At 38.1% G+C, this 20573-nt stretch overlaps 1 protein-coding gene across 2 annotated transcripts in view; it reads left to right on the forward strand.

Moving 5' to 3' along the window:
- Positions 1-20573, forward strand: part of LOC134630494 (MAM domain-containing glycosylphosphatidylinositol anchor protein 1) — a 183874-nt gene that overhangs the window by 58238 nt on the left and 105063 nt on the right. For both annotated transcript variants that reach the window (XM_063477818.1, XM_063477826.1), the window contains exon 4: positions 17215-17389. In XM_063477818.1, the coding sequence (XP_063333888.1) occupies positions 17215-17389 (175 nt within the window). The remainder of the gene's footprint in view (positions 1-17214; positions 17390-20573) is intronic.

Here is a 20573-nt window from a genome sequence, read left to right on the forward strand (position 1 = left end):
GAATTAACTAAAGCCATACGTTCCTTTGTTCACTCTGTGAAACATTTAAGCCAGCTCCAAACTTGTTACATACATTTTGACACACTTTAGCACCCTTTTAGTATCATTTTTATCTCATTTGAATGAGCAACTGATGACCGTGTTTCCACCTGCGCATTTCACAACAAATATTACTCTTCCTACAGTATTGTTCAAAATGTAATTAAGCCTATAGAGAAGGATTACCTAATGGCTCTTCACTAAAATTGTGCTGAAGCTCAAGGTCACGGTCACACTTGTCATTTTACAAGCAATAACATGTAAAGTGAGGTGGTTTTCTGAGCCATCTCAGCTACAATGCCACTGGTGTTCTTTACAGGGAGTTTAGTACATGAACTCTGTTTTACCTGCAAAAGGATGTATTTTAACCAAAACAGTTACCATTTCTTAAACCAATCCAGTGTAACCATCCAAAGTATTCAGAATACGTTACTTTCATTGAGTAATGCAAAGGAATACGTTACAAAATACATTTTGGGCCATGTATTCTGTAATCTGAAACAAGTAGTTTTTTGTGCCTTAACCTAAATAAGGAAACATTGAGAACAAAAAGGAAAAAAAAGAACATCAGATGTTAATAGTTCAGACAGGACTGGAATCCCAGCTTGCTGGGCAAAAGCCTAGCGATTAGCTTATGCCTCTGCCCACCCACTTTTGAGTCCAAAGGAGCCTAGAGCGTGGTCTTTTCTCACTATTTCTGTAAATACACGTATATATCTTGGTTTGTACAAAGAAGGAGAAAGAGATTCAGTACATGTAATTTTGCCCTTTAAAATGGTTTTGATGAGTAGGGGCAACTTTATATAAAGATTGTGCTTTCTGACTTAATATCATCAGTTAAGTTCTACGGAGCGATTAAAATGGAGAAATCTGTACTCTGTGCTTAACCTCCTAAGACCCGCACTCTTCCATGGCATGCATTTTTAATTTCTCTTTGATATTTGGGCTGATTGGGACCCGATGAATGTAAAAACAAAGAATTACCAGATTTTTTTTTTTTTTACCAGATTTTTTTTCCTAAGAAAAATGAGAGCCTCATATGAGGATATTCGTTTTAAATTTTGATAGAACAGTAGCAGTATAATGACCTCGTATGTGGATATCAGGCCCTTGTAGAGCAAAATTAAATATTTTGGTGTAAATAACCCAAAATGTGATGTCCACATATGTGGCCGCCAGGTCCTAGGAGGTTAAACTGTTTCAGTTTAATTAAAATACCTGCCTTTAGCGAGGCTAACTCTCCAGCTACAGTAATGGATCTCTTGTAAATGACAAACTATATTATTATTATATTATAGTTATATTGTACTATAAAAATAAAGTTCTCAAAACTAGCACAAGAATGATCACATGTACTGTGAATATAAATAAGTAATGGGTATATATTAACCTACATTAGAAAGAAGTGAAGAGGATGAAATCATTGTGCATGCTAGGCTTTGCGTGCATTAGCAATTTGTATACTTAAAGGAGGATTGCTTTAATCTTTTATAAAGACATATTTTACATACACAGTATGTAAAATATATGACCATACTAACACCAAAATATACGCATTAACAAAGAGTGAAAAATACTTTCCAAACAGCACGCTCATAAAACTTGAGCAGGAGGTGCAGTCCACCCTCGACCCATCTGGCTCCCTGGGTTGAACCCTAGTGAAACATTTTGCATCAGGATCTCTCTGTGAGCATACATCTGTGTGAGCGTACATAGCTAGATGAAATGAAATGAACTGAGGTGACTGTGGAGGGGTTGTGTGTGTTGTGTGTACTTGTGTGCAAGTGTGTGAGGTGAGAAAAGCAGTGTTCCTCACGGGTGCTTGTCCACTGGCATCACATCAGCATGAATAAAACAGTGCCTGTGTCTAAGCCTTGTTTTCTTCTATTTGTGTGTATGTGTAACTCGACGATGGATGTGTATGAGAGTGTGTGTTTAAAAAAAAAAACTAGGAAAAAGGGCTTGATTGCATGACTCTGCAGATGCAAAACAATCATTTGTACAAAAGGCGCAGAATCTAATTACATACCAAACTGTTGACCTTACCTGCCCATACTAAGAGTGGCTGTCTTTCCTCTCCTATTTGTTTCCTCCAATTCTCTCTGTCTCTGTGACTCGCTTGCTCTTGGATACAAACATAGACACACACACATACAGATGTACACTTTAAATTTACAGGCCGCGTTCCCAGAAACAAATGCAACTTTTAATAAAACTTTTATTTTCAGCAACGCTGGAATAATCATTATACAAAACATACTCTGCATAACACATACTACACAAGTTCATTCCCCTAGAGCAGTTCAAAGATGTAGGAAATTGCGTCAGTGATTGCTTGTTCTCTTGGTCGGAGGTGGAACTGTATTTTGAATAATGATCACTTTGGTCACATTGTCAGAATGTAAAATATATATGTAGCGTGTGCACAGACAAGATGTACAGTGCCTCTGGCAAAGAGACATTGGTTGAGTTAGTGCATGTGCTGCCGTCAGTGAGGCAATGTGTATGTAGACGCAAACTAACAAACAGATAGAGGCAGTTAGAGACGGAAAAGACAAATAAAGAACTAGTAAAGAAGTGCAGCTCAGGAAACATTTGGTTTTCTCTGTCCTTGCACCAGAAATGGAATGAGAAGTAATATATCTTTATTATATCATTCACATTCAAAGTCGAAGAGGAAAATATATTTGTAAATTGCTTGACAATTGCATAGATATTCCAAATAAAAATAAAAATATGATTATTTAGTCGATCAAATTTGAAGAAAATAAGTTAATTACTATGGCCACTGTGCTTTTGCTCATTTAGACATCATTGTGAGTATTATTAAAAACATCCACTTCTGATTTAAAACCATCTAAGCCAAGGTCCAAGCAATTCTAAACTTTTAGTTGCTTTTGTTAGTGTTAGATTCCATGATGTCAAATGGCACCTGGACCCGTTGGATTTACTACTGAGCTACTCCAAGTGTAGAACAGTCAGTCACCTTGGATTAAAGAGCAACATCCTGATATTTTTCTAAAACCACTCTTTACAACATATTTTAGAAGCTGAAAGCCACCAGCTGTCAGACTTGTAGGATCATATCCATGTTGTTTGAAATGAAGAGTTAAGGATGTGGAACAGGCTGATGGACCAGAGCTGTTTAGCTAGGGCTATTTGAAATTATTAACTCTACCAAAGGTTATGGGTTTTACCCAGCTTTACCCAGCTTCGTAATGCAATTTGCTAATGTAGTAAAAATAACAATTCAAATGAACAATTAAGCTGTAATGTAAATTGAAACCACATACAAAATGCACTACAAAGAGAGGCGAAGACAGAGCTAAGATATAAACACAGAAAGAGAACATAATGGGTCAGTGTGGGGTCAATAACAAGGAATTATGGCGACACTGGAAAAGTCAGATCCTTTCTTAGTTACATTGTGCTATAGCTGTGTTGGTTTCTGCCTTAATTATTCATTGTGAAAGTGCAGGATACAACCCTCAGAGATCTGGTTGAAAACGACATAATATTATTACAGTTTCTGCACATTTGTGGGCAGCCCCTTCCTGATTTGATTCCTAGCTTCCACCACATCCCAGAAGTACCATTTAAGTACAGTGAACTGAGAGACCAGACTGTAACGATATGAGCTGTGAAATACTGAGCGTTGCCATTATAAGATGTTTACAGTGGACAGAGTCAGCAACAATGCTTTTGTAGACTTCAACATTCAAATTATACTCTATTTGTACTAAGGGGCTCAAAAATACCCTAAACCCTTACCCTAACATCAGGACTTATGCACACTAAGTATTTATGCCAAATTCTGATCCTTTCATCTCACTGTCTTTCTGTCTTTATGTGACATGAGTGGCACCTGGTGTGTTCATCTGATGCTGTGGTCCATTAGGGACCCTCTAAGCCCATTCTTTTAACCGGTTATTTGTTTTACTGTTGCCTTTCCATCAACTTGACCAAATATGGTGATTTTTCTCTGAACTCTGCCATCAGTAAAGCGTTTTCACCATGAGCCACTGCTCACTTTTTCCTGTTTTGAACCATTCTCTGGAAACTTTAGAGATGTTTGTGTGTAAAAATCCCAGTAGATCGGCACTTTGGAAAAATCCTCAGTCAGCCATACCATCAACAACCATACCACATTTTGTTTGTTTTTTATGCAGATTTGATCATTTTTCAGTTGTGCATACATGCTGCAAATTTTTTCATACATCACATCCAAAATAATGTTCCTCTGGATTCTGATCTGGTGATTGGAGAGAGAATTTGAAGGTCATGTTATTGAGTGATTGCATAAATTAAAGTTGTAGCATAAACCTGTTACTGACAAACATTAAGGGAACATGAAACACATCACATACAAAAACCAGAAAAAGATTTTTACTGTTACAGTGGACGTAAACAGTGAGAGTGCTGACCTTTGTCTGAGTGTGCTCTGCTTGAATAGCACACTGTAGCATTCTGCATTGTGTCCCATTGGGGTTACAGAGTTTCCACTGATCTCCATTGGCTGTATTGATAACTTGATCCTTGTCACCCCAGCTTCTCCTCCATCCATCCTTACTTCTCATGCAGTCTCTTCCTTACACATATTGAATCTCCAGTTCTGGCAACACACAAAGTTGTGGTTTCAGGTATTTTTTTCTGCTACATTACATTTTATACATTAGTCATAGTGACTAGACTAAAAATGAAAGCTCACAAAGCCATTTTTGTCTGTTTGCTCTAACATGTTGCACTTTGGTAAACGTTCACAATAGGCATCCAAGCTATAAGGCTCAGGGATTCTTTGGATGAAACGTCTCTAATATTCATCTAACGTATGCTGTTTTTAGCCACAAAAAGATAATATTACTACTTTAAAATCATGTTCTTGCAACCTGTAATAGAAAAATTGTTAATGCAAGTTGTTGTACAATTGTCTATACACATAGTTTGCTTATAAACAGAAGTCTTCTTTGTAATTTGTTTAACTATTATCTGACACATGTATGAACTGTCTTTATCAGTTTATAGGAATTTGGGGTGTAAAACAGACTCTTTTTATGATCCTTAGGAGAGAAGAAGCAGGTTCGGAATCATAATTATATGTTCTGTGAAAGTTAAACTACTTTCACTCCAGACAGACAGCAGATATTCTATGTATGTGATAAGCCAAGCTTTATAGGCTGGGGGTTTCTTTTTCCTTTGTTGCCACATACCCACAACAAAAGAAAAGAAACCCTTCTGGACCCCTCTGGACCCTTCATAAAGGTTGAATAAAGAATATAGGAAGACACTTGGAGTCTTACAGTCTGTAATTTAACTCAGATTTCTACCACAGTCCCTCCACCAATTTCATGCAATGTTCTGGGGATTTTGCTTTTTCTTTTCTCAACCTCTACCTTTACATGTATACACATAAAAAAGTGGGGAATAGTGCTCTCTCTTCATTACTATACTTTCCATATTTGCACTTTGCAGGGCAGAGAGATCCCAGAACAGAGCGATAGAGCCTGATATATATTTTTGCAGTCTTCTTCTTATTGTATTAGCTCTGCCTGAAATTCTTTTTATATGAAAGCTATATGATGCACTATGCAGGACATGTGAAAACATGTGGCGAAAGATTATTAAAAGAAGAATGATCAGTATTTTCAAAACTAAGAAATATCTAAATAAAGTATGGTCAAAACCTTTTAAAACAGTTTATGTGGTGTTATCTTTCTTAGCAATCGTATAAAGCTACCAATGTGTTTATGAAAAAGAAAATGAATATATGCATAGGTAATGTTTTATGTTGTATATGCACGACTTGATAACAAAGTAAAAGTGCCACTTTGCGGGTAGCTCATAGTGTAATACATAGAAATATTACAGAAATAATCTTATTTCTTTTCTGTTGGATCATTTCTGTTTGTTTTCCATAGGAGTAGAACTGTTTTCATCTTATTTTGGAACTGGTCGCTTTATTCTGTTGAATGTTCACCTCATGAAGAAGAAAAAGAGATATGACAGCTACTGCAGTGAACTGCGTCCTTCCCCCCCGCCCCATCCTAACTGGGAAGTTTGTATTGGCCTCTAGGTGTTGGCAGACAGGCAAGATGTTCCAAGTGTTCTGGCAGCTTTGTTATTATTTATGGCTGTACTCTATTCTAACACGAATGTCCTCATAATGCTCTCTGTTTTCACCCTTCAGAGAAACAATAGACTTACAAATTTATGCTGACAACATTTTAATGCATTTATTGATAAACACACCCACTCCATAGCAGACCACACTGACTCTTTAAAAACATTAGGGCTTTATATTTTATTAATCACGAGTTGTTTCATACCAGTTCAGAGTGTTCTGCCTGTCTCTGGTTTCTGGCTTTGTGAGGGAGCTACTTGTCCCACATTTTGATGAGTCGATTTAAGATCACAGGAATATGATGTATGAGTTCTGATTGGCAGTGGCTTTTCCTGCATTTTCAGTCTACATGTATTACCAGTAAAGACTTTTATACTGTGTATTATTTTTTAATGCAAGGACCATTTTATTCGCAAGAACTTTCATCTGTGCCTTCTCGGAGTGAGATGATTCACTTTCTCCGCTTTTTCTCTCTCACTTCAGCTTGCTCAGAAGAAGGAGGATCCAATTTAGCCATGTGAGGCCAGCCCAATAAATAGCTTCTTTACTGAAAATGAGACTGATTGAGGATTTATCCAATCCTTTATCAAGACTGATTGTTTACTTTTGCCTGAGCTAGATTGGATTGAAATGGGAGCTCTCACCCTGATCCATACAGAGGAGAGAAAAATCTAATCATTTCTTTCTCTGTCTATGTCTTTCTTTGTCTATGTCTGTTTTCCTCTTTTTGTTGCTGCCTTCTCCTTCATATTGTCTCAGTCTCTGCTCTCTCCTTTTTTCACTCACTACAAGTCATTTCTTCCCTTTACTCTTCTTTCGTCCTTGTCTTATCCTTCTCTCTTCCACGCTTATTTTTTCTTCATCCCGTCTCTGCCTATAACTCCTTAAATTCCCTATTCCACACTGCCTCTTTTTCTGTTCATTTTAAGCTCTCGCTCCCATTTCTATTGTCTCTATACTTCAGACCAGCTGCAACAAAGCATATATCAAGTCAAAAACAGTTTAGCTCACGGACCATCTTACTTTGGGAAAAGTCAAACTGTATGCATATTGTGTTCGCAGAAAACAAAACAGCAGGCCTATACTCACCTCTTTGTTTTGTTTCATGGCAAAAATGACCTTAGACAATTTTAAAAGAATGAGTTTTTCAAGACAAGGTGACACATTGCCTTTCTGCTACACTGTCCTTCTGCCAACCTCATTGGTTATACCCACAAATATTGTAAGACTCTTTAAAGAAAGAAGGAAAAAGAAATCAAAGTATCTACACAAGGAAAAAAAAAATCAGTGTTAGAGGTCACCTACAAGGTGCTCGTAGCATCACTCAAGTTAACTCCTGAGACAGCGGGGCTTTTAGTTAACAAAGCACTGTAGTCTCACTCACAAAGCTTTTCTTGTTACACACACATAGAGCTCGCACACACACTCTCACAGCTTCTTCAAAAACACAATAGGAGAGTAAATGGTTTTTCTGAAAGTGATTCCTACCTCCTTATTATTTATTCATGGGTCTTCTGGTCATTGCAACCTTGAGACTTGCATGGGTGTGTGCGTGCGTGATGAATTCTATACGAGGAAAAGGTAGAGAGAGAATTATAGATGAGAAAAGTGGAGAGGCAGAGAAAAAAGAAGTGGGAAAGAGGAAGGAATGGAGGGAGGAAGATGAGGGCTGTGGTCTGGAATATGGTTTTGGATTTCTGTCCTTGAGGGGTGAGTGGAATGCGATCGATAGTGAGGCTGAAAGCAAGGCTGATCAGGTGGCAGCACGAGGCTGCACAGGCACTCAGCAAGAACACGACCTAGACACAAACAAGGTCACTGCTTGACCCCTAAGTGGATGGAGAAGAAGAATGAAGAGGAAGATGAGAGCAAGAAAAGACAAGAAAGATGGAGAGAAGAAGAAGTGCGTAAAAGACAGGTTAGGGGAAGAAGAAGAAGAAATGGATTTGGAACTAAAAACAATCAACTCTCTCCTTTTTTATTGCAGTAAAAAATACAAGGGTATGATGAAGGGACATGAAAATTTTAAGGACTTGATGAAGGAGATAAAACACGATCGTGATTAACTTGAAGCATCAAAAAATTGCATAAAAAATTGGTAACATGTGTAAATAATCTCTGCATGATAAAGCCAGCAAAAAAGACAAGCAATCTTTGACTTACTTTCATGATCTCTTTGAAGCCGTAAGAAAAAAATATGTTTCAGCATACACACCACCCAGGTAGTTTCACTTTTAGACATGTGGTTGAATACACAAAAACATGTCTGTCATCAAGATTATGAATGTGAATACCAACTGAAAACCAAGAACAAACGAAAGACATCTTGAGCAGAGATAAGAAAACAAACTCTAACAAGATAGATGAATCGCAATGATAAGTGCTGCACGGTGCAGAGGACATGCTGACCACTAATAAAGGAGAAAGAGAATCAAGGCATGACGATGAGGTGGGAAATTGTGCTTATTATGTTTACGCTTGTAGACGGGACTACTTGAGTGTATTCCAAACTCAACAGCAGCTGACAATAAATCACAAGATGAGGCAGAACATCTGCTTCAGATCTTGTATTTCGCATGCTGCATAAAAAGGCATTGGTTGCGATCCATTTTGTATTTTGGAAGGTCATTCTGTTGTTATGCTGTCTACAGGCTTAAGTATTTAGAAGCGTTCACATCCACAGAATGAAATGTATGCCTCATTTATTTTAAACAAGTACAATTAGACTTTTTTTTAACAACTGCCATTTTTCATGATAGTTCCGCTAAAGTTGTCTGTGAACATGCTTTCAATTGTGTTCACAAACTTTTTTAAGCATTTAAAATTGACCTTTGGCTGGGCCAATAAAGCATAGTCATATCTTGTCCTAAAGACACTCCAGCACCGTAAACTATTATTTAAAGTTTATTGATTTATTAAAACTAACGAATCTAATGAATCCAGTTTAGCAATCTTCAAGGCTCTCATGCCTTATATTTCCATCTTTTTGGCAGGTTCGTCTTGCTTGCTTTGGGATGTTGGAATGAGAAAACTCCCTTTTTTAAAATTAATTTGCAAAACATGCTTCCATCTTTATGTCGTATTATTACTAAACAAAGAACAGTGTGAAACTGTCCAGTTTCATCAGCTTATATTGGAATGACTTATTGTTTGTTAAATAATCAATTTTGAAGCACTACTGTTAGTTTATAGATGAGCGGATGCTTTGAGGCCAAGCTTACTTTTAGATCTGCTGTTATGAGCTATTCAGACTTCTTTGATTTGAAACTAAACAACAAACAAGTGAATTCAACAACCCAAGGCCTTCTCCAACTTTTTGTTTTTAAATCAATGCCTAGAATTTCTCTTTTTCACTGTGTTTAATTGATATTATATCTGAAAAAGGATTCATATGTGGGCTATTGTACATACATTGTAATTTTCTACTTTTGCCTTGCTTCTTATACATTTATGGCATTTGTGTGTTACATTGCCTTTTGGCTTCATGAAGATGTGTTTGAATAGATTAGGATATATCTACTTGGCTAATCAAGTCTGTCACATAGAGATGCCTCTTTAAAGTGTAGCTTTTGTGTCATGTCTACATATCACTTCACTCTTGTTCAGCCAAACAGCTTTTCTGTGAGTGCAAGGATCACTGTCCTTGACTGCTCGAGACATTGAGAGAGAACACAAACACCGCATCAAATTAGATCTCAAAACAAAATACTTGTGCTGCTGATGTGCCTGGATGAAGACCTCTGTATTGGACTCTTCCATACCTTTTCTGTATGTTTGAGTGTCTCTGGAGTGTCTGCTGCCGTGGTAACACACACTGTGCTTTGTAGATGAAACCCTCTCTGAGACTAAAAATAATAAAGTTAAGGTCTAAACGTCTGTTCTTACAAACTAAAATGAAACCACAGGAAAAAAGCAAAGTCTGTATTGACTAGAGACTAGACAGTGAGAGACAGGTATGTGTGCTTGTTTGATGATGTATGTTTTATTTATAAAGTATATATAAAGTAATATTACATTTTAAGATTGTTTTATTCTACTTTTTTTAAGGCACTTTCAGAACAGAAGCAGTTTGCTGTGGCATTTGGAACATCATTATGAATGCTGTGGCTTTCATGCATCCAGTGATTTCCTGATTAAGATGTTTGCATGCGTGGGATAAGGGTCTTGGTTCGCAGCACAGGTGTTGCATTTGTTTCCCACTTAAACGATTTGAGCTCTTTGTGGGGAAAAATTTGAGATAGCGTTGTTGAAAGCTACAGCCGCAGAGCTTTTTCAGTCTAAACACAGGTCAAGACCGTGGATGTTCTGACTTTATTGGTTGATCCGTGCTTTAATTGATATCGTAGGGCAAAGTAATCCATAAGATTCTTTTTCTTCCCTTGTGTGTAAGCCTTCTTCAGTTTCTCATTTCTCAGCAGCCTGACATCATCTGATCAGGACATACTCAAAAAAACAAAAAGATGGCTATGCTCAAATTTCTCCATCCTATGCCGTGCTTGTAATAATTAGCCATTACTCATTACAGCTAACACATCCAACATGAGCAGAGTGTGTTAGGTAGCAGCTGACACTGCAGCTGACGGCTGTTGACACTTTGGAGAGAGCTCTGTATATCTGCTGATGCGGTCTGCCTCTGTTTGTTTTCTTCTGACTTAAACCATCTGATGGTCAAGCAAATGTTGAGCAAACTATTGAGACACTTCCAGAAATGTAAATGGTGCATTTCTTTTTACTTGCCCTCAAGAAGGCACATTAACTGAATATTCATAAATCACACATGTTTTGAAACTAAGAAAGTGTTGATGTTAAGTGTTTTAACATCTGTATGCTATGCAGACAAATGTAAATGACTTTGTTAACACATGCATTTATTTTTATTATTTTCAAGATTATGACTTTTTTGTAAATGCTGATGATTCTTCTGATTCCTGTAATGTTATCACAGCCTTAGTTTCATATTACAGAGGCAAAAAGAGTGATAAAGGCATCCATATTGTATGACAAGGTTAGAGAGAAGGATGATGTGTTCAATATCAATGAGTCAGTGTTATTGAACTTTTTCTCTGTGATCTGTGCACAGAGGCATGGCTGATGTTCCATACAAACAGAGTCATTTTTTTGTGTTTTTTTAATGGAGTGATACACGGAGAAAACCGGGAACCACTCTAAACAAATATGTTTATTCTATTGAGGGGTAAAAGGAAAGAAAAAGGCCTTAAGCTCATCATCACATAGTAAAGGAGTTAATGGAATAATAAGCAGTAGACCAGATTGTGATGCACATAGGCAAACTCCGTTCTTTAACTTATATTTATTACTTGCCGTTGCTGCTAACTCTTTCAGAAACCCACGTATTCCAATTCTCTTGCAAATACTCCCCATCCACCTCTGCTCTGCTGTGACAGATAATTAAAAGAGATATTTCTATGCAGTAGATGTTTTGACTTATGCTGCATGTCATCCACACCTTGTCACTTTTAGTTATTCAATAAAGCCATTGTTCGTAAACCAGAGCTGGGATAATTACTTCAGTGTTTATCAGTTCAAGCTGCTGCTGTCAACCTGGACTATGCATTTTTTCATCATAATTTTACTGATATTCTATTTATTTTCACCCTTTCTTTCCCACACTTCCCCTCAGATGCTGCATATTCCGTGCTTGTGCGTGCATTCATGTATGCCTTAGTGTCTGTGTGTGTGAGTGTGGGTCTGCATCCGTGCCAAGTAGTATTCCCCGATAACAGGATTACCATCTTAAGCCCATTCACGGTAAGTGAGCCAGTTGGACGGATAAAGCACTGTATCGTCAACTCCGCTGGTGCTACATCAAGAAGAGAGTTAGGAAAATTGTGGAAGGCAAGCCTAGCAGGCTCTCTGTGAGTTACTGAGAGGGAATATAAAGGATTCAACTTCTGTAGCGCCACGGGAAGCAGTTGTATAGAGGTGGGAAAGCCTTGCAAGCTAAGCTTTGCTTACAGTGATGTCAAACATGGAAGGATTTAATTTTCTCTTTGTTTTACTGAGTGGTTGTGCATGTCCTTGTTTTAAAGGTAAATCTTTCTATTAAGTGTGCAATTTGACTTATTTGAATCAAAGAAGGCAATGTAGTTAAATTACACTATATTAGCAACTGCAAACGTTATTGACTTTAGGTGTGGAGCACAGCAGGTGTCCACAGGAGTGACCTGTCCAATTTGTAAACAACATCCAATTTATTCACCATCTGGTGAAGAAATTTTGTTTGCTTGTGTTTTATTTTCATTATTTGTGGCCTGTGAGCTGAATGTTGCAGGTTAGCATAGATAGGAATATGGTAGAAACATCTCAACAATCTTTTTTCTAGCTAAATGTCAGTATTAAGGCCTCTGATGTATTGTTGTGTTGTTCTGTCAGTTTCCAGTTTGAACAACAGTGCAATGGTGTCTTACAGGCACTGGACCATATCTGCTAGATCCTGCTGATTCTCTCTGATGTGTCAGTCTGAGGAGTGAAGTGAGAACCTTATGGTACGATGCAGAGAGGGAGGAACATGTTTGTGTCGTGTCGACATGTAAAGTAAAAATGTGAAGGAAAAATGCCAGAATCATAGAGGGACAGAATTAAACAGAGACGGGCTGAGAAAGAAAGGAGATAATAAGGCAACCACACACATAGAGACACACAGTCGAAAACAAATAGACAGAGAAATTTGACAGTTCCTGGCCAATGACCTATCAGAATAGTCAACACACATGAGCCCTCTTCTTCCCTATCACCTAAACAGTCTTCTCTTCTCTTCTCTTCTCTTCTCTTCTCTTCTCTTCTCTTCTCTTCTCTTCTCTTCTCTTCTCTTCTCTTCTCTTCTCTTCTCCCTGTATCTGTCTCATTTCTTCCTAAGCATGCCATCAATGTTTCAGATCCATATTCATCATGCATAATTAGTGCCTGCTGTCGTTCTCTCTTTTCCTTTTCCAGAATTTCTGATTTCAGGCTGTATCTTTTGCCAGTATAGGTACAGTAAATCCATTAAAATCCAATACAACAGCTCTATAATAAATCCCTCCTTTACTCAAAGCTTATAATGTTTAGTTTTGTTGTCACTGTGAGAAAGAGCCATTTATTCAACTGTCTGGACATTTTGGAAGGATGTTGAACATGAAATGCTCTATATTAAGTCTACTGAGGATTATAAGCTTCAAAAACTGCTTTTTATCAAGGCCCTTGTATTGTATTTCAGTAGTTTTAGCAAGGTGTGTGTTTCTAATCCACTTGGACCTGGTATTGTTCAAATTTCCAACTGTATTATGGAGCACAGCCTATTTACTGTGGCTGGTGAAGCTTTGAGCTGCTCAGAAAATGTTAACTTGCTAGTTGGGTCACAATATGTTTGACACTGACAACCAGGTCTGTTTATTTGAATCAAATAAATACGAAGCGTCCATGATACTTTCCAAAACAACTTATCAAAAACATTGTTGCTGCAGTATGCACACAGCTGGAAACGACTGCTGCTGAAGGTACCAAGAGAAATTAAAAGAATGTTTCACTAGTCAATATATATCATAGGATTAAATGGATAAGTTATCAGTCTTAATGGTTTTAATGGTGTGGAAAGTGTAATGCACTGGTTGGAAATAAATGCTCTAAGATGAAAATACTATAGACGAATAACACATTGCACTTGGCCACTAATAAATTTACTAGCTTATTTACATCTGACCAGTATTTTAGTGCATTCTATGACCACATTCAAAGAAGGCCTAATGGCCAACCCGCCCACCTTCCTTACAAACACCAAGTGGCCCCTAAACCTTCACCTGAAATATTCTGAAAAGGTTGTTCTTCTTTCCTCAGCGCTGTTTCTATGCTCCTGTTGAAACATCTGTGCCCTAGACAGCACACAGATCACCACCTGAATACAGAAAAAGTGAACAAAACTGCCGCTTTTCATGTCAGGCTCAATCCAATGGGACACCAAAACTTCCCTTCACATTACACTTCTAACCGAATGTAAGAGCTAATATTATAAGTCTCTGACTCAACAAATGTGTCTTCATCTCCCAGCATGTGCATGGGGGAGTAAGTCTGGGGAAATATGTGTCTTTCATGTGTGTAAATGGAGGTGTATGTAGACACAAAATCTGATGACAAGTGAGTGTTTGGCTTTCCTGTACTTTGTAAAGAAATAAAATAAAGGTATCGAGAAAAGCGCCCAGACAGGGATAAGATGAGGGACTAAGAGAGATATCCAGACCAATCTGTCAGGACTGTAGTAGGGGAAAAAAGGCACTGGCTATTGAAGGAAAAAGAAAAGAAAGGGGTGTAGAGGGAGGGTGAAGGAGGTCAGAGAAAGAGAGTGCAGGTGATAGTTTTAAGCTGCTGGTGTCGCAGGCAGATAAAGGCTTCTCTGCCGCCTGGTTTGTCATCTGCATTGCACACAATATCTCCTTTATTCACAGTATCACCTCCTTCTATTTTGCTTCATCTGCCACCCTGGTGGAGCAACTCCCAGTGTGATGCACTTTTTCTCTTCCCATCATACAGCTGCCAGCAATACAGCATATATCATTCCCTCTTATTCTTTTTCTTACTCACTCTCGCAGGCTGGAAAAAAAAAAACGATATCTCACTTACACATGCAGACCTTATTTTTCTCTCACACATACCTACTATTTCTAACCAAGTAAAACTCCTTCCTTACATATTTTGTCTCTTTACCCTGCGATCTCCTTATTTTACATTATTCTTAGCAGGGATATACTGGAAAACTCAAATGTTGCATCCATCCCCACAGACTTTATTCAATATTTTGAGTGCAATACATTTCATGTTCAGCCTCATTTTTACATGCACAATTTCATCATGTATACACCCATCATCAAGCACACAACTGCCTTTAACTGAGATGTAGTATATTTCTCCCTAAGTTTAAATTCTTAGTGCATAATCTTGTCATTAAGATTCTAGTAAACTTGAGCCTAATGGTCCTGAACTTAAAACCTATGAATAACTCTAAAATGCTACTTCTACAAAACTTCAGCAAACAAAGTGTTCACAATGTGTAAGATTTTGACTCATCTTTTAATCCTTGCATAGAAAATGATAAAAGCAGGAAAACACAAATGCACACTTCATGCTCACTTTCACTCTCTCCCTTGTGTGTCTCAAAAAGGTCCACAAAAGACACCCACACACAAACACGTGCCCTCATCCAAACTAGAGCCACTAAACCGTGGACAGACAGGGTTCGCTTCATTGCTCACCTTGGCCGGTTGATCAATGGCAGTCTGTCTCCTCCAAATCCCTCCCACAAACAGAGCTGAATAAACAGACAGAGAGCATTTACACAGGCACTGATAATCTGCTAATCCATATAACCTGTTTTCTAATCAACACACAGACAGACACACACATATATGTGGGAGTGAATTGGTAACCAGATATGATGTACAGATCCAGGAACACAAGCAGACTAGAGTGCATGAAAATGGTAATGCACACTTCCACACACAAACGTTTGCATGGACACATACAGACAATTGCTCTATATCAGTGACTTTTGCCTATTATCCTCTCTGACCTCCTTAACAGGACATGGTTGATAGTCTTGCTGAGGTTGATAACAGACAGTAGGGTTAATAGGGATTAATGGACTGTATACACATAGTTATGCAGATACATATGCAAGAGGAAACCATTCCAGTGCTGATGAGTTTGCAGGCTTTTATGCATCTGTGTGTGTGCACGAATGTTTGTGGGTTTGATTATTCAAGTGAAAGTGTCATGTAGCTGTCGGCCGTGCGGTGCTCCCATGGCTTGATAGGATAATTGAAGCGTGGAAAAGCCATATAGAATTTGTCAAAACTCTTAATGGTCTGAGTATCACAGACACCATGAGTACAGAGCTTAGTGCTGTTAACTTCCTCTCTATAGAGAAGGCAGATTTTATCTCAGTGAAAGAAACTCATTTATAATGTTAATTTGGTATATATGCAATTAAATGACCTACACAGTAAATTAAGGAATTGTCTTTATACAGACTTGGCATTTCTGCAGGTCACTTCCACTTCTAAATAAAGACTGTTTTAAATGATTAATTAGGTAGGATATGCATCCAGTTTCATCCAGTTTCACTGTTTTAAAAAAAATCATGCTGATAAATGAGTATTTGACCTATTTGACTACCAGACAGATATTTACATTAACTTAATTTACTGACAGTGATGCAGTCTTTTTTCCTTCTGAGGGTCGTACACACTTAAAACTTGCAATGCATATTACTTGAGTGGGTTGCTAACATTAAGTGAACATCTGTTTTCTGTCTATCGACAGATAAGAACAATATCTTGTTGTGCTTTTTTTATTAGTCCTTTATTTATCCAGGTAAAAAAAATCTCATTGAGATTAAAAATCTCATTTCCAAGAGAGACTTGGCATCATGGCAACAAAAGTCAAAATACACATACCACATAAGTATATAACATTTAAAACAAATACAATATCCCATACCAACATGTGAAAAATATACAATAACAGATCAAATTAAGAGTACATTAAAAACAATCACACTGAGTAAAAGAGTTATTCTCTCGTTCCTTTAAGACAGACTTAAACTCTCCCAAGGTAACCAATTCTGATCATTTCAGTTCCTTCTGCAGATTATTCCAGGAAGCAGGGGCAGGGTATTTAAAAGCCTTTTCCCCCAATTCTGTTCTGATTTTTGGGACAATCAATTGTATGATATTGTGAGAATGAAGGCTGTATTGGTTGTGGTTTTTACACATAGCCAGTGTTGTTTAGTGTCACCACTACGTGTTATTATTTTGTTGGTGTTTTTATAAGATGTGTACTTGAACAAGAATTTTCGGTGCAGAGACTTGTTCAGCTTTTTCTGCTTTTTTGTTTACATTTTTGTTTTTCATGTTTTTAAAGAAGTGCATTTTTGAAGAACTTTGCTCTGTTGCCTTCTCAACTTTTTTCTGTTACACTTGACTGATTCTGTCCTTTAACATAACTCACTGCCTTCGACAGCACTTTCGTCTTCTTAACATCTCCACCCTTCCCCCCACTCTCTTCAGGTACGGTGGACGAAGACAGCAGGCAGTGCGTCAGACAAGTTCCAGGAAACATCCATCTACAATGAGACACTACGCATTGAGGGCATCCAGAGGGTGCAGGGAGGTCGCTACTACTGCAAGGCTGACAACGGGGTGGGGGTGGCTGCCATCAAGTCCATCCGTGTAGATGTGCAGTGTAAGTGGGCAGGGAGAAAAAGAAAAAAAATGCTCCTTCCACTTCAAGACCACAGCTGACTTTCACTACAGCTATTCCCACCGTTAGAAAAGATCAAGATGGGGAGAGATGGAAAGATTGCAAGAGGAAAGATGAAAGACTGATTGGATGGATGATGAGATTTCAGGTGGGAATGGCTTCCAAGAGTATCTGATGAATTATAGGTGCGTGGATGAAGTCGGATTAGGGGGAGGGGTGATAGATCAAACAGACCTGTAGCATTGGGATACAGTATAGATAAGAATGCGCAACACATTATTTCATTGAGATATTAGTCATAGGCTTGGGTTATAGAGGACACACTGGGACAACAGTGGACAGTTTACTCCACTAATAAAGGTAAATAAGGTAAGAAGGGGAAAAGATATTTTTTGTCAGATACTCTTGGGGAAATGTGAAGTCTGTGGCACATATCAAGAGTTTAATAACAGTTAGTCCAGGCAGTACGGGCTCCCTAACACAATGTTTCTCAACAAACAAATGTCATGAATTCAAAAAGGGTAAGAGAGGAAAAGTAACATCTACAAAATCAAATTATTGGCTGCTTAGTCTAAGATGCCCTGAAAGTTTCTTGATCTTTTTAAAATATCCTCTAACTTGCCAATGCCAGCCACAAATGCCAACCAGCTTATCATTCAGAGATGACCTCTCCTTTTCAGACCTTCTTTGACCTGTCCTTGCAGACTTCAGTTTTACAATGGGACTTATTATACTGTATCTTGAAAAAAGTTACTAGGCAAAGGTGCAAAATTCTGCTTCAAATTCTACTTCAGTTCTGCTTCAAGGCTTAAGCAGGTAACAGACATTTTTGTCTGTTACCAAAGTGGTTTAACCTGAAACACTGTACATTTTTAAGATCTGTTGCAGTCAAATAAAAATAAATGCATGCTGGAACTGGAGAAAGAAAACAACTGTGAAAGGCCATGTAATGCCAGGACTGCATGCTATTTGTGCATCCACAGTAATTGATAAAATTCACTTAACATGTTTGTTGAGATAAGAGCACGATAACATGATCCAAGGCTACTTAAATGTGACTTTGGTCCATGTTCCATCATCTATTTTTATGAAAAAAAAAATGCTTTTGAAATATTATCTCATGCAGCCAAAGTTAGTATCAGCTTCTGGAAAGACTTTGTTGTGCCTCCTTAAATGTTAAGGTTAACAGCACTGCAACATTACCTCACAAAAAATGTTGATGTCATTTACTTACTAATACTCAGAAAAAATATTATTGATGATTTCAGAAATGAATGAATTGAATTTGAATTTTGTTTTTATGAATTTTGTTTTCTTTAAAAAAAAAAAAACTGAGACTACCCCCCATTGCCCAACATTGACTGTTTAGATGCAGCATTGTGTTGTAGGGGTCCCGTGCTGCTGTCTGTTTCACTGCCCCACTGTCCCAGTGAGTCAAGGGCCAGGTCATGGTGACAGGTTGATTGAAATGCAACTACATACTCAACACCATCAATACTGTTATCCACTTTTATTCTTTCCTGGCATCTTAAAATCCTTATCCATTTGTTATGGCTTCTTACTGAGTAAATAGTATCTTTCTTCATTGATTTAATCATTTTGATGGTGGGTTTATAGACTAATAGAAAGAGGCTGATTTTAAGAGAAGACCCTATAATGTAACGCATCCATTACCTGCCTTTCTTTTGCTTAGTTAATCTCTTTTTTTTCCTTCTTGGTTTGCAGGGCGTTATGTCTACCTCCTTCAGTGCAAATTCCCAAATTATTTCACCTGTGCACTCACACAAATACACACATCTACAGACACACACACATACATATTCGCACCATGCTTGTCCCTGTAGAATTTGTCGCTTACCCACAACCCTGGCTCAGCCTCTTAATGGGGCTCTCCCTCCTCCCTCCTTGTTCAGTCCCCCTTTCAGCTGATAGTGTTAGTTCTCCCCAGGCGCTAGCTTGGCCCCTGCTGGGGAGCTGGTAATTGCAGGGGGCTTTGGTAGTAAACAGGTTGCATTGTGAGTGTAGTTGTGACAGGAGCTCTGTGAAGCTAACCAGCTCTGACGGCCAATGCTTGTTCAATTCCCCTTCCCCCATGCTGCGTTAGACCCAGCGGCAATCAGCCAAGCTTCCTACACAGGGCAACTTTAGTGCTAGAACGATGTAACAATTAGCCCAGGCTACCGGGGGAAAAAAGGAAGAGAGATATATGAAAGTCGAGGTGAAGATGGATGGGAGAGGAGAGAGAAAGAGGGTTCGAAAGAGGGAGGAAGGAAGAGAGACAAGGAACAGCAACCATTTAGGTTTACTGCTTACGTGATATGAAAAATCTTTAAAGGTCCTGTATGGAGGTCAGTTGGAAAGAGGGAGGAACCCCCCCCCCCCCCCCCCCCCCCCCAAAGTATATTTTATGTATATAAATGCATGGATGGCTAACAAATTAAATGACACAGTGTGGTTGGTTCGTATGAAGCTGAGCCATTTTCCATCAGAACTTGGAAGTAGATCATATTCTTCTTAGAACAGATTCTAAAAGTTACTGCAGCTTGGCACAGTGTATGATTCACATTAGTTTTATATATACCAATGTATTCAGTGACCCCTTATGCACTTCGGATACAAGACTGGGCTGATATTTCAGGCAGATAAGTTTTTCTATCTAATGTAAAAGTGTCTCCTCGGTAACTAAATGAACTGGCACCCACTAAAAATGTTTTTATAATAGATAATTAACTATAGTGCCAATATAGTGCAGAGGGATTGCTATGATCATAGCTATTAAAAGAAAAAAAAAATCAAACACATAATCTTAAATGAATTTTAGTTATCACTATGACTGCTGCTTACTTGGCCAGAATCAGCAATATTTAGTGTTGCCAAAATTTGGATTTTGTAGCTCTAAACAGCTTACAAGATTGCAGCTGGTGGTAAACACAAAAGACAGGTTCAAATAGGTCATGTCAAAAAATGAATAAGAGACATTGCAAATGTCACTTATTCTGGGGTTTTAATGTCTGGGTTTTCTTTTCTAAAGAAATGGTGCATAAGAACCAGAAGGGTTTTAGATTTGTAGTCCCAGCAGGAAGAACGAAACTGTGGAAAAAGGAAACACAGTGACACTTCTTATCTTGTTTGCCACTGCCTTTGCAGTGTCTGAGAAAGAAAGAGT

Source organism: Pelmatolapia mariae, linkage group LG1 (assembly GCF_036321145.2).
Source record: "Pelmatolapia mariae isolate MD_Pm_ZW linkage group LG1, Pm_UMD_F_2, whole genome shotgun sequence".
Classification (NCBI taxonomy): Eukaryota; Metazoa; Chordata; class Actinopteri; order Cichliformes; family Cichlidae; genus Pelmatolapia; species Pelmatolapia mariae.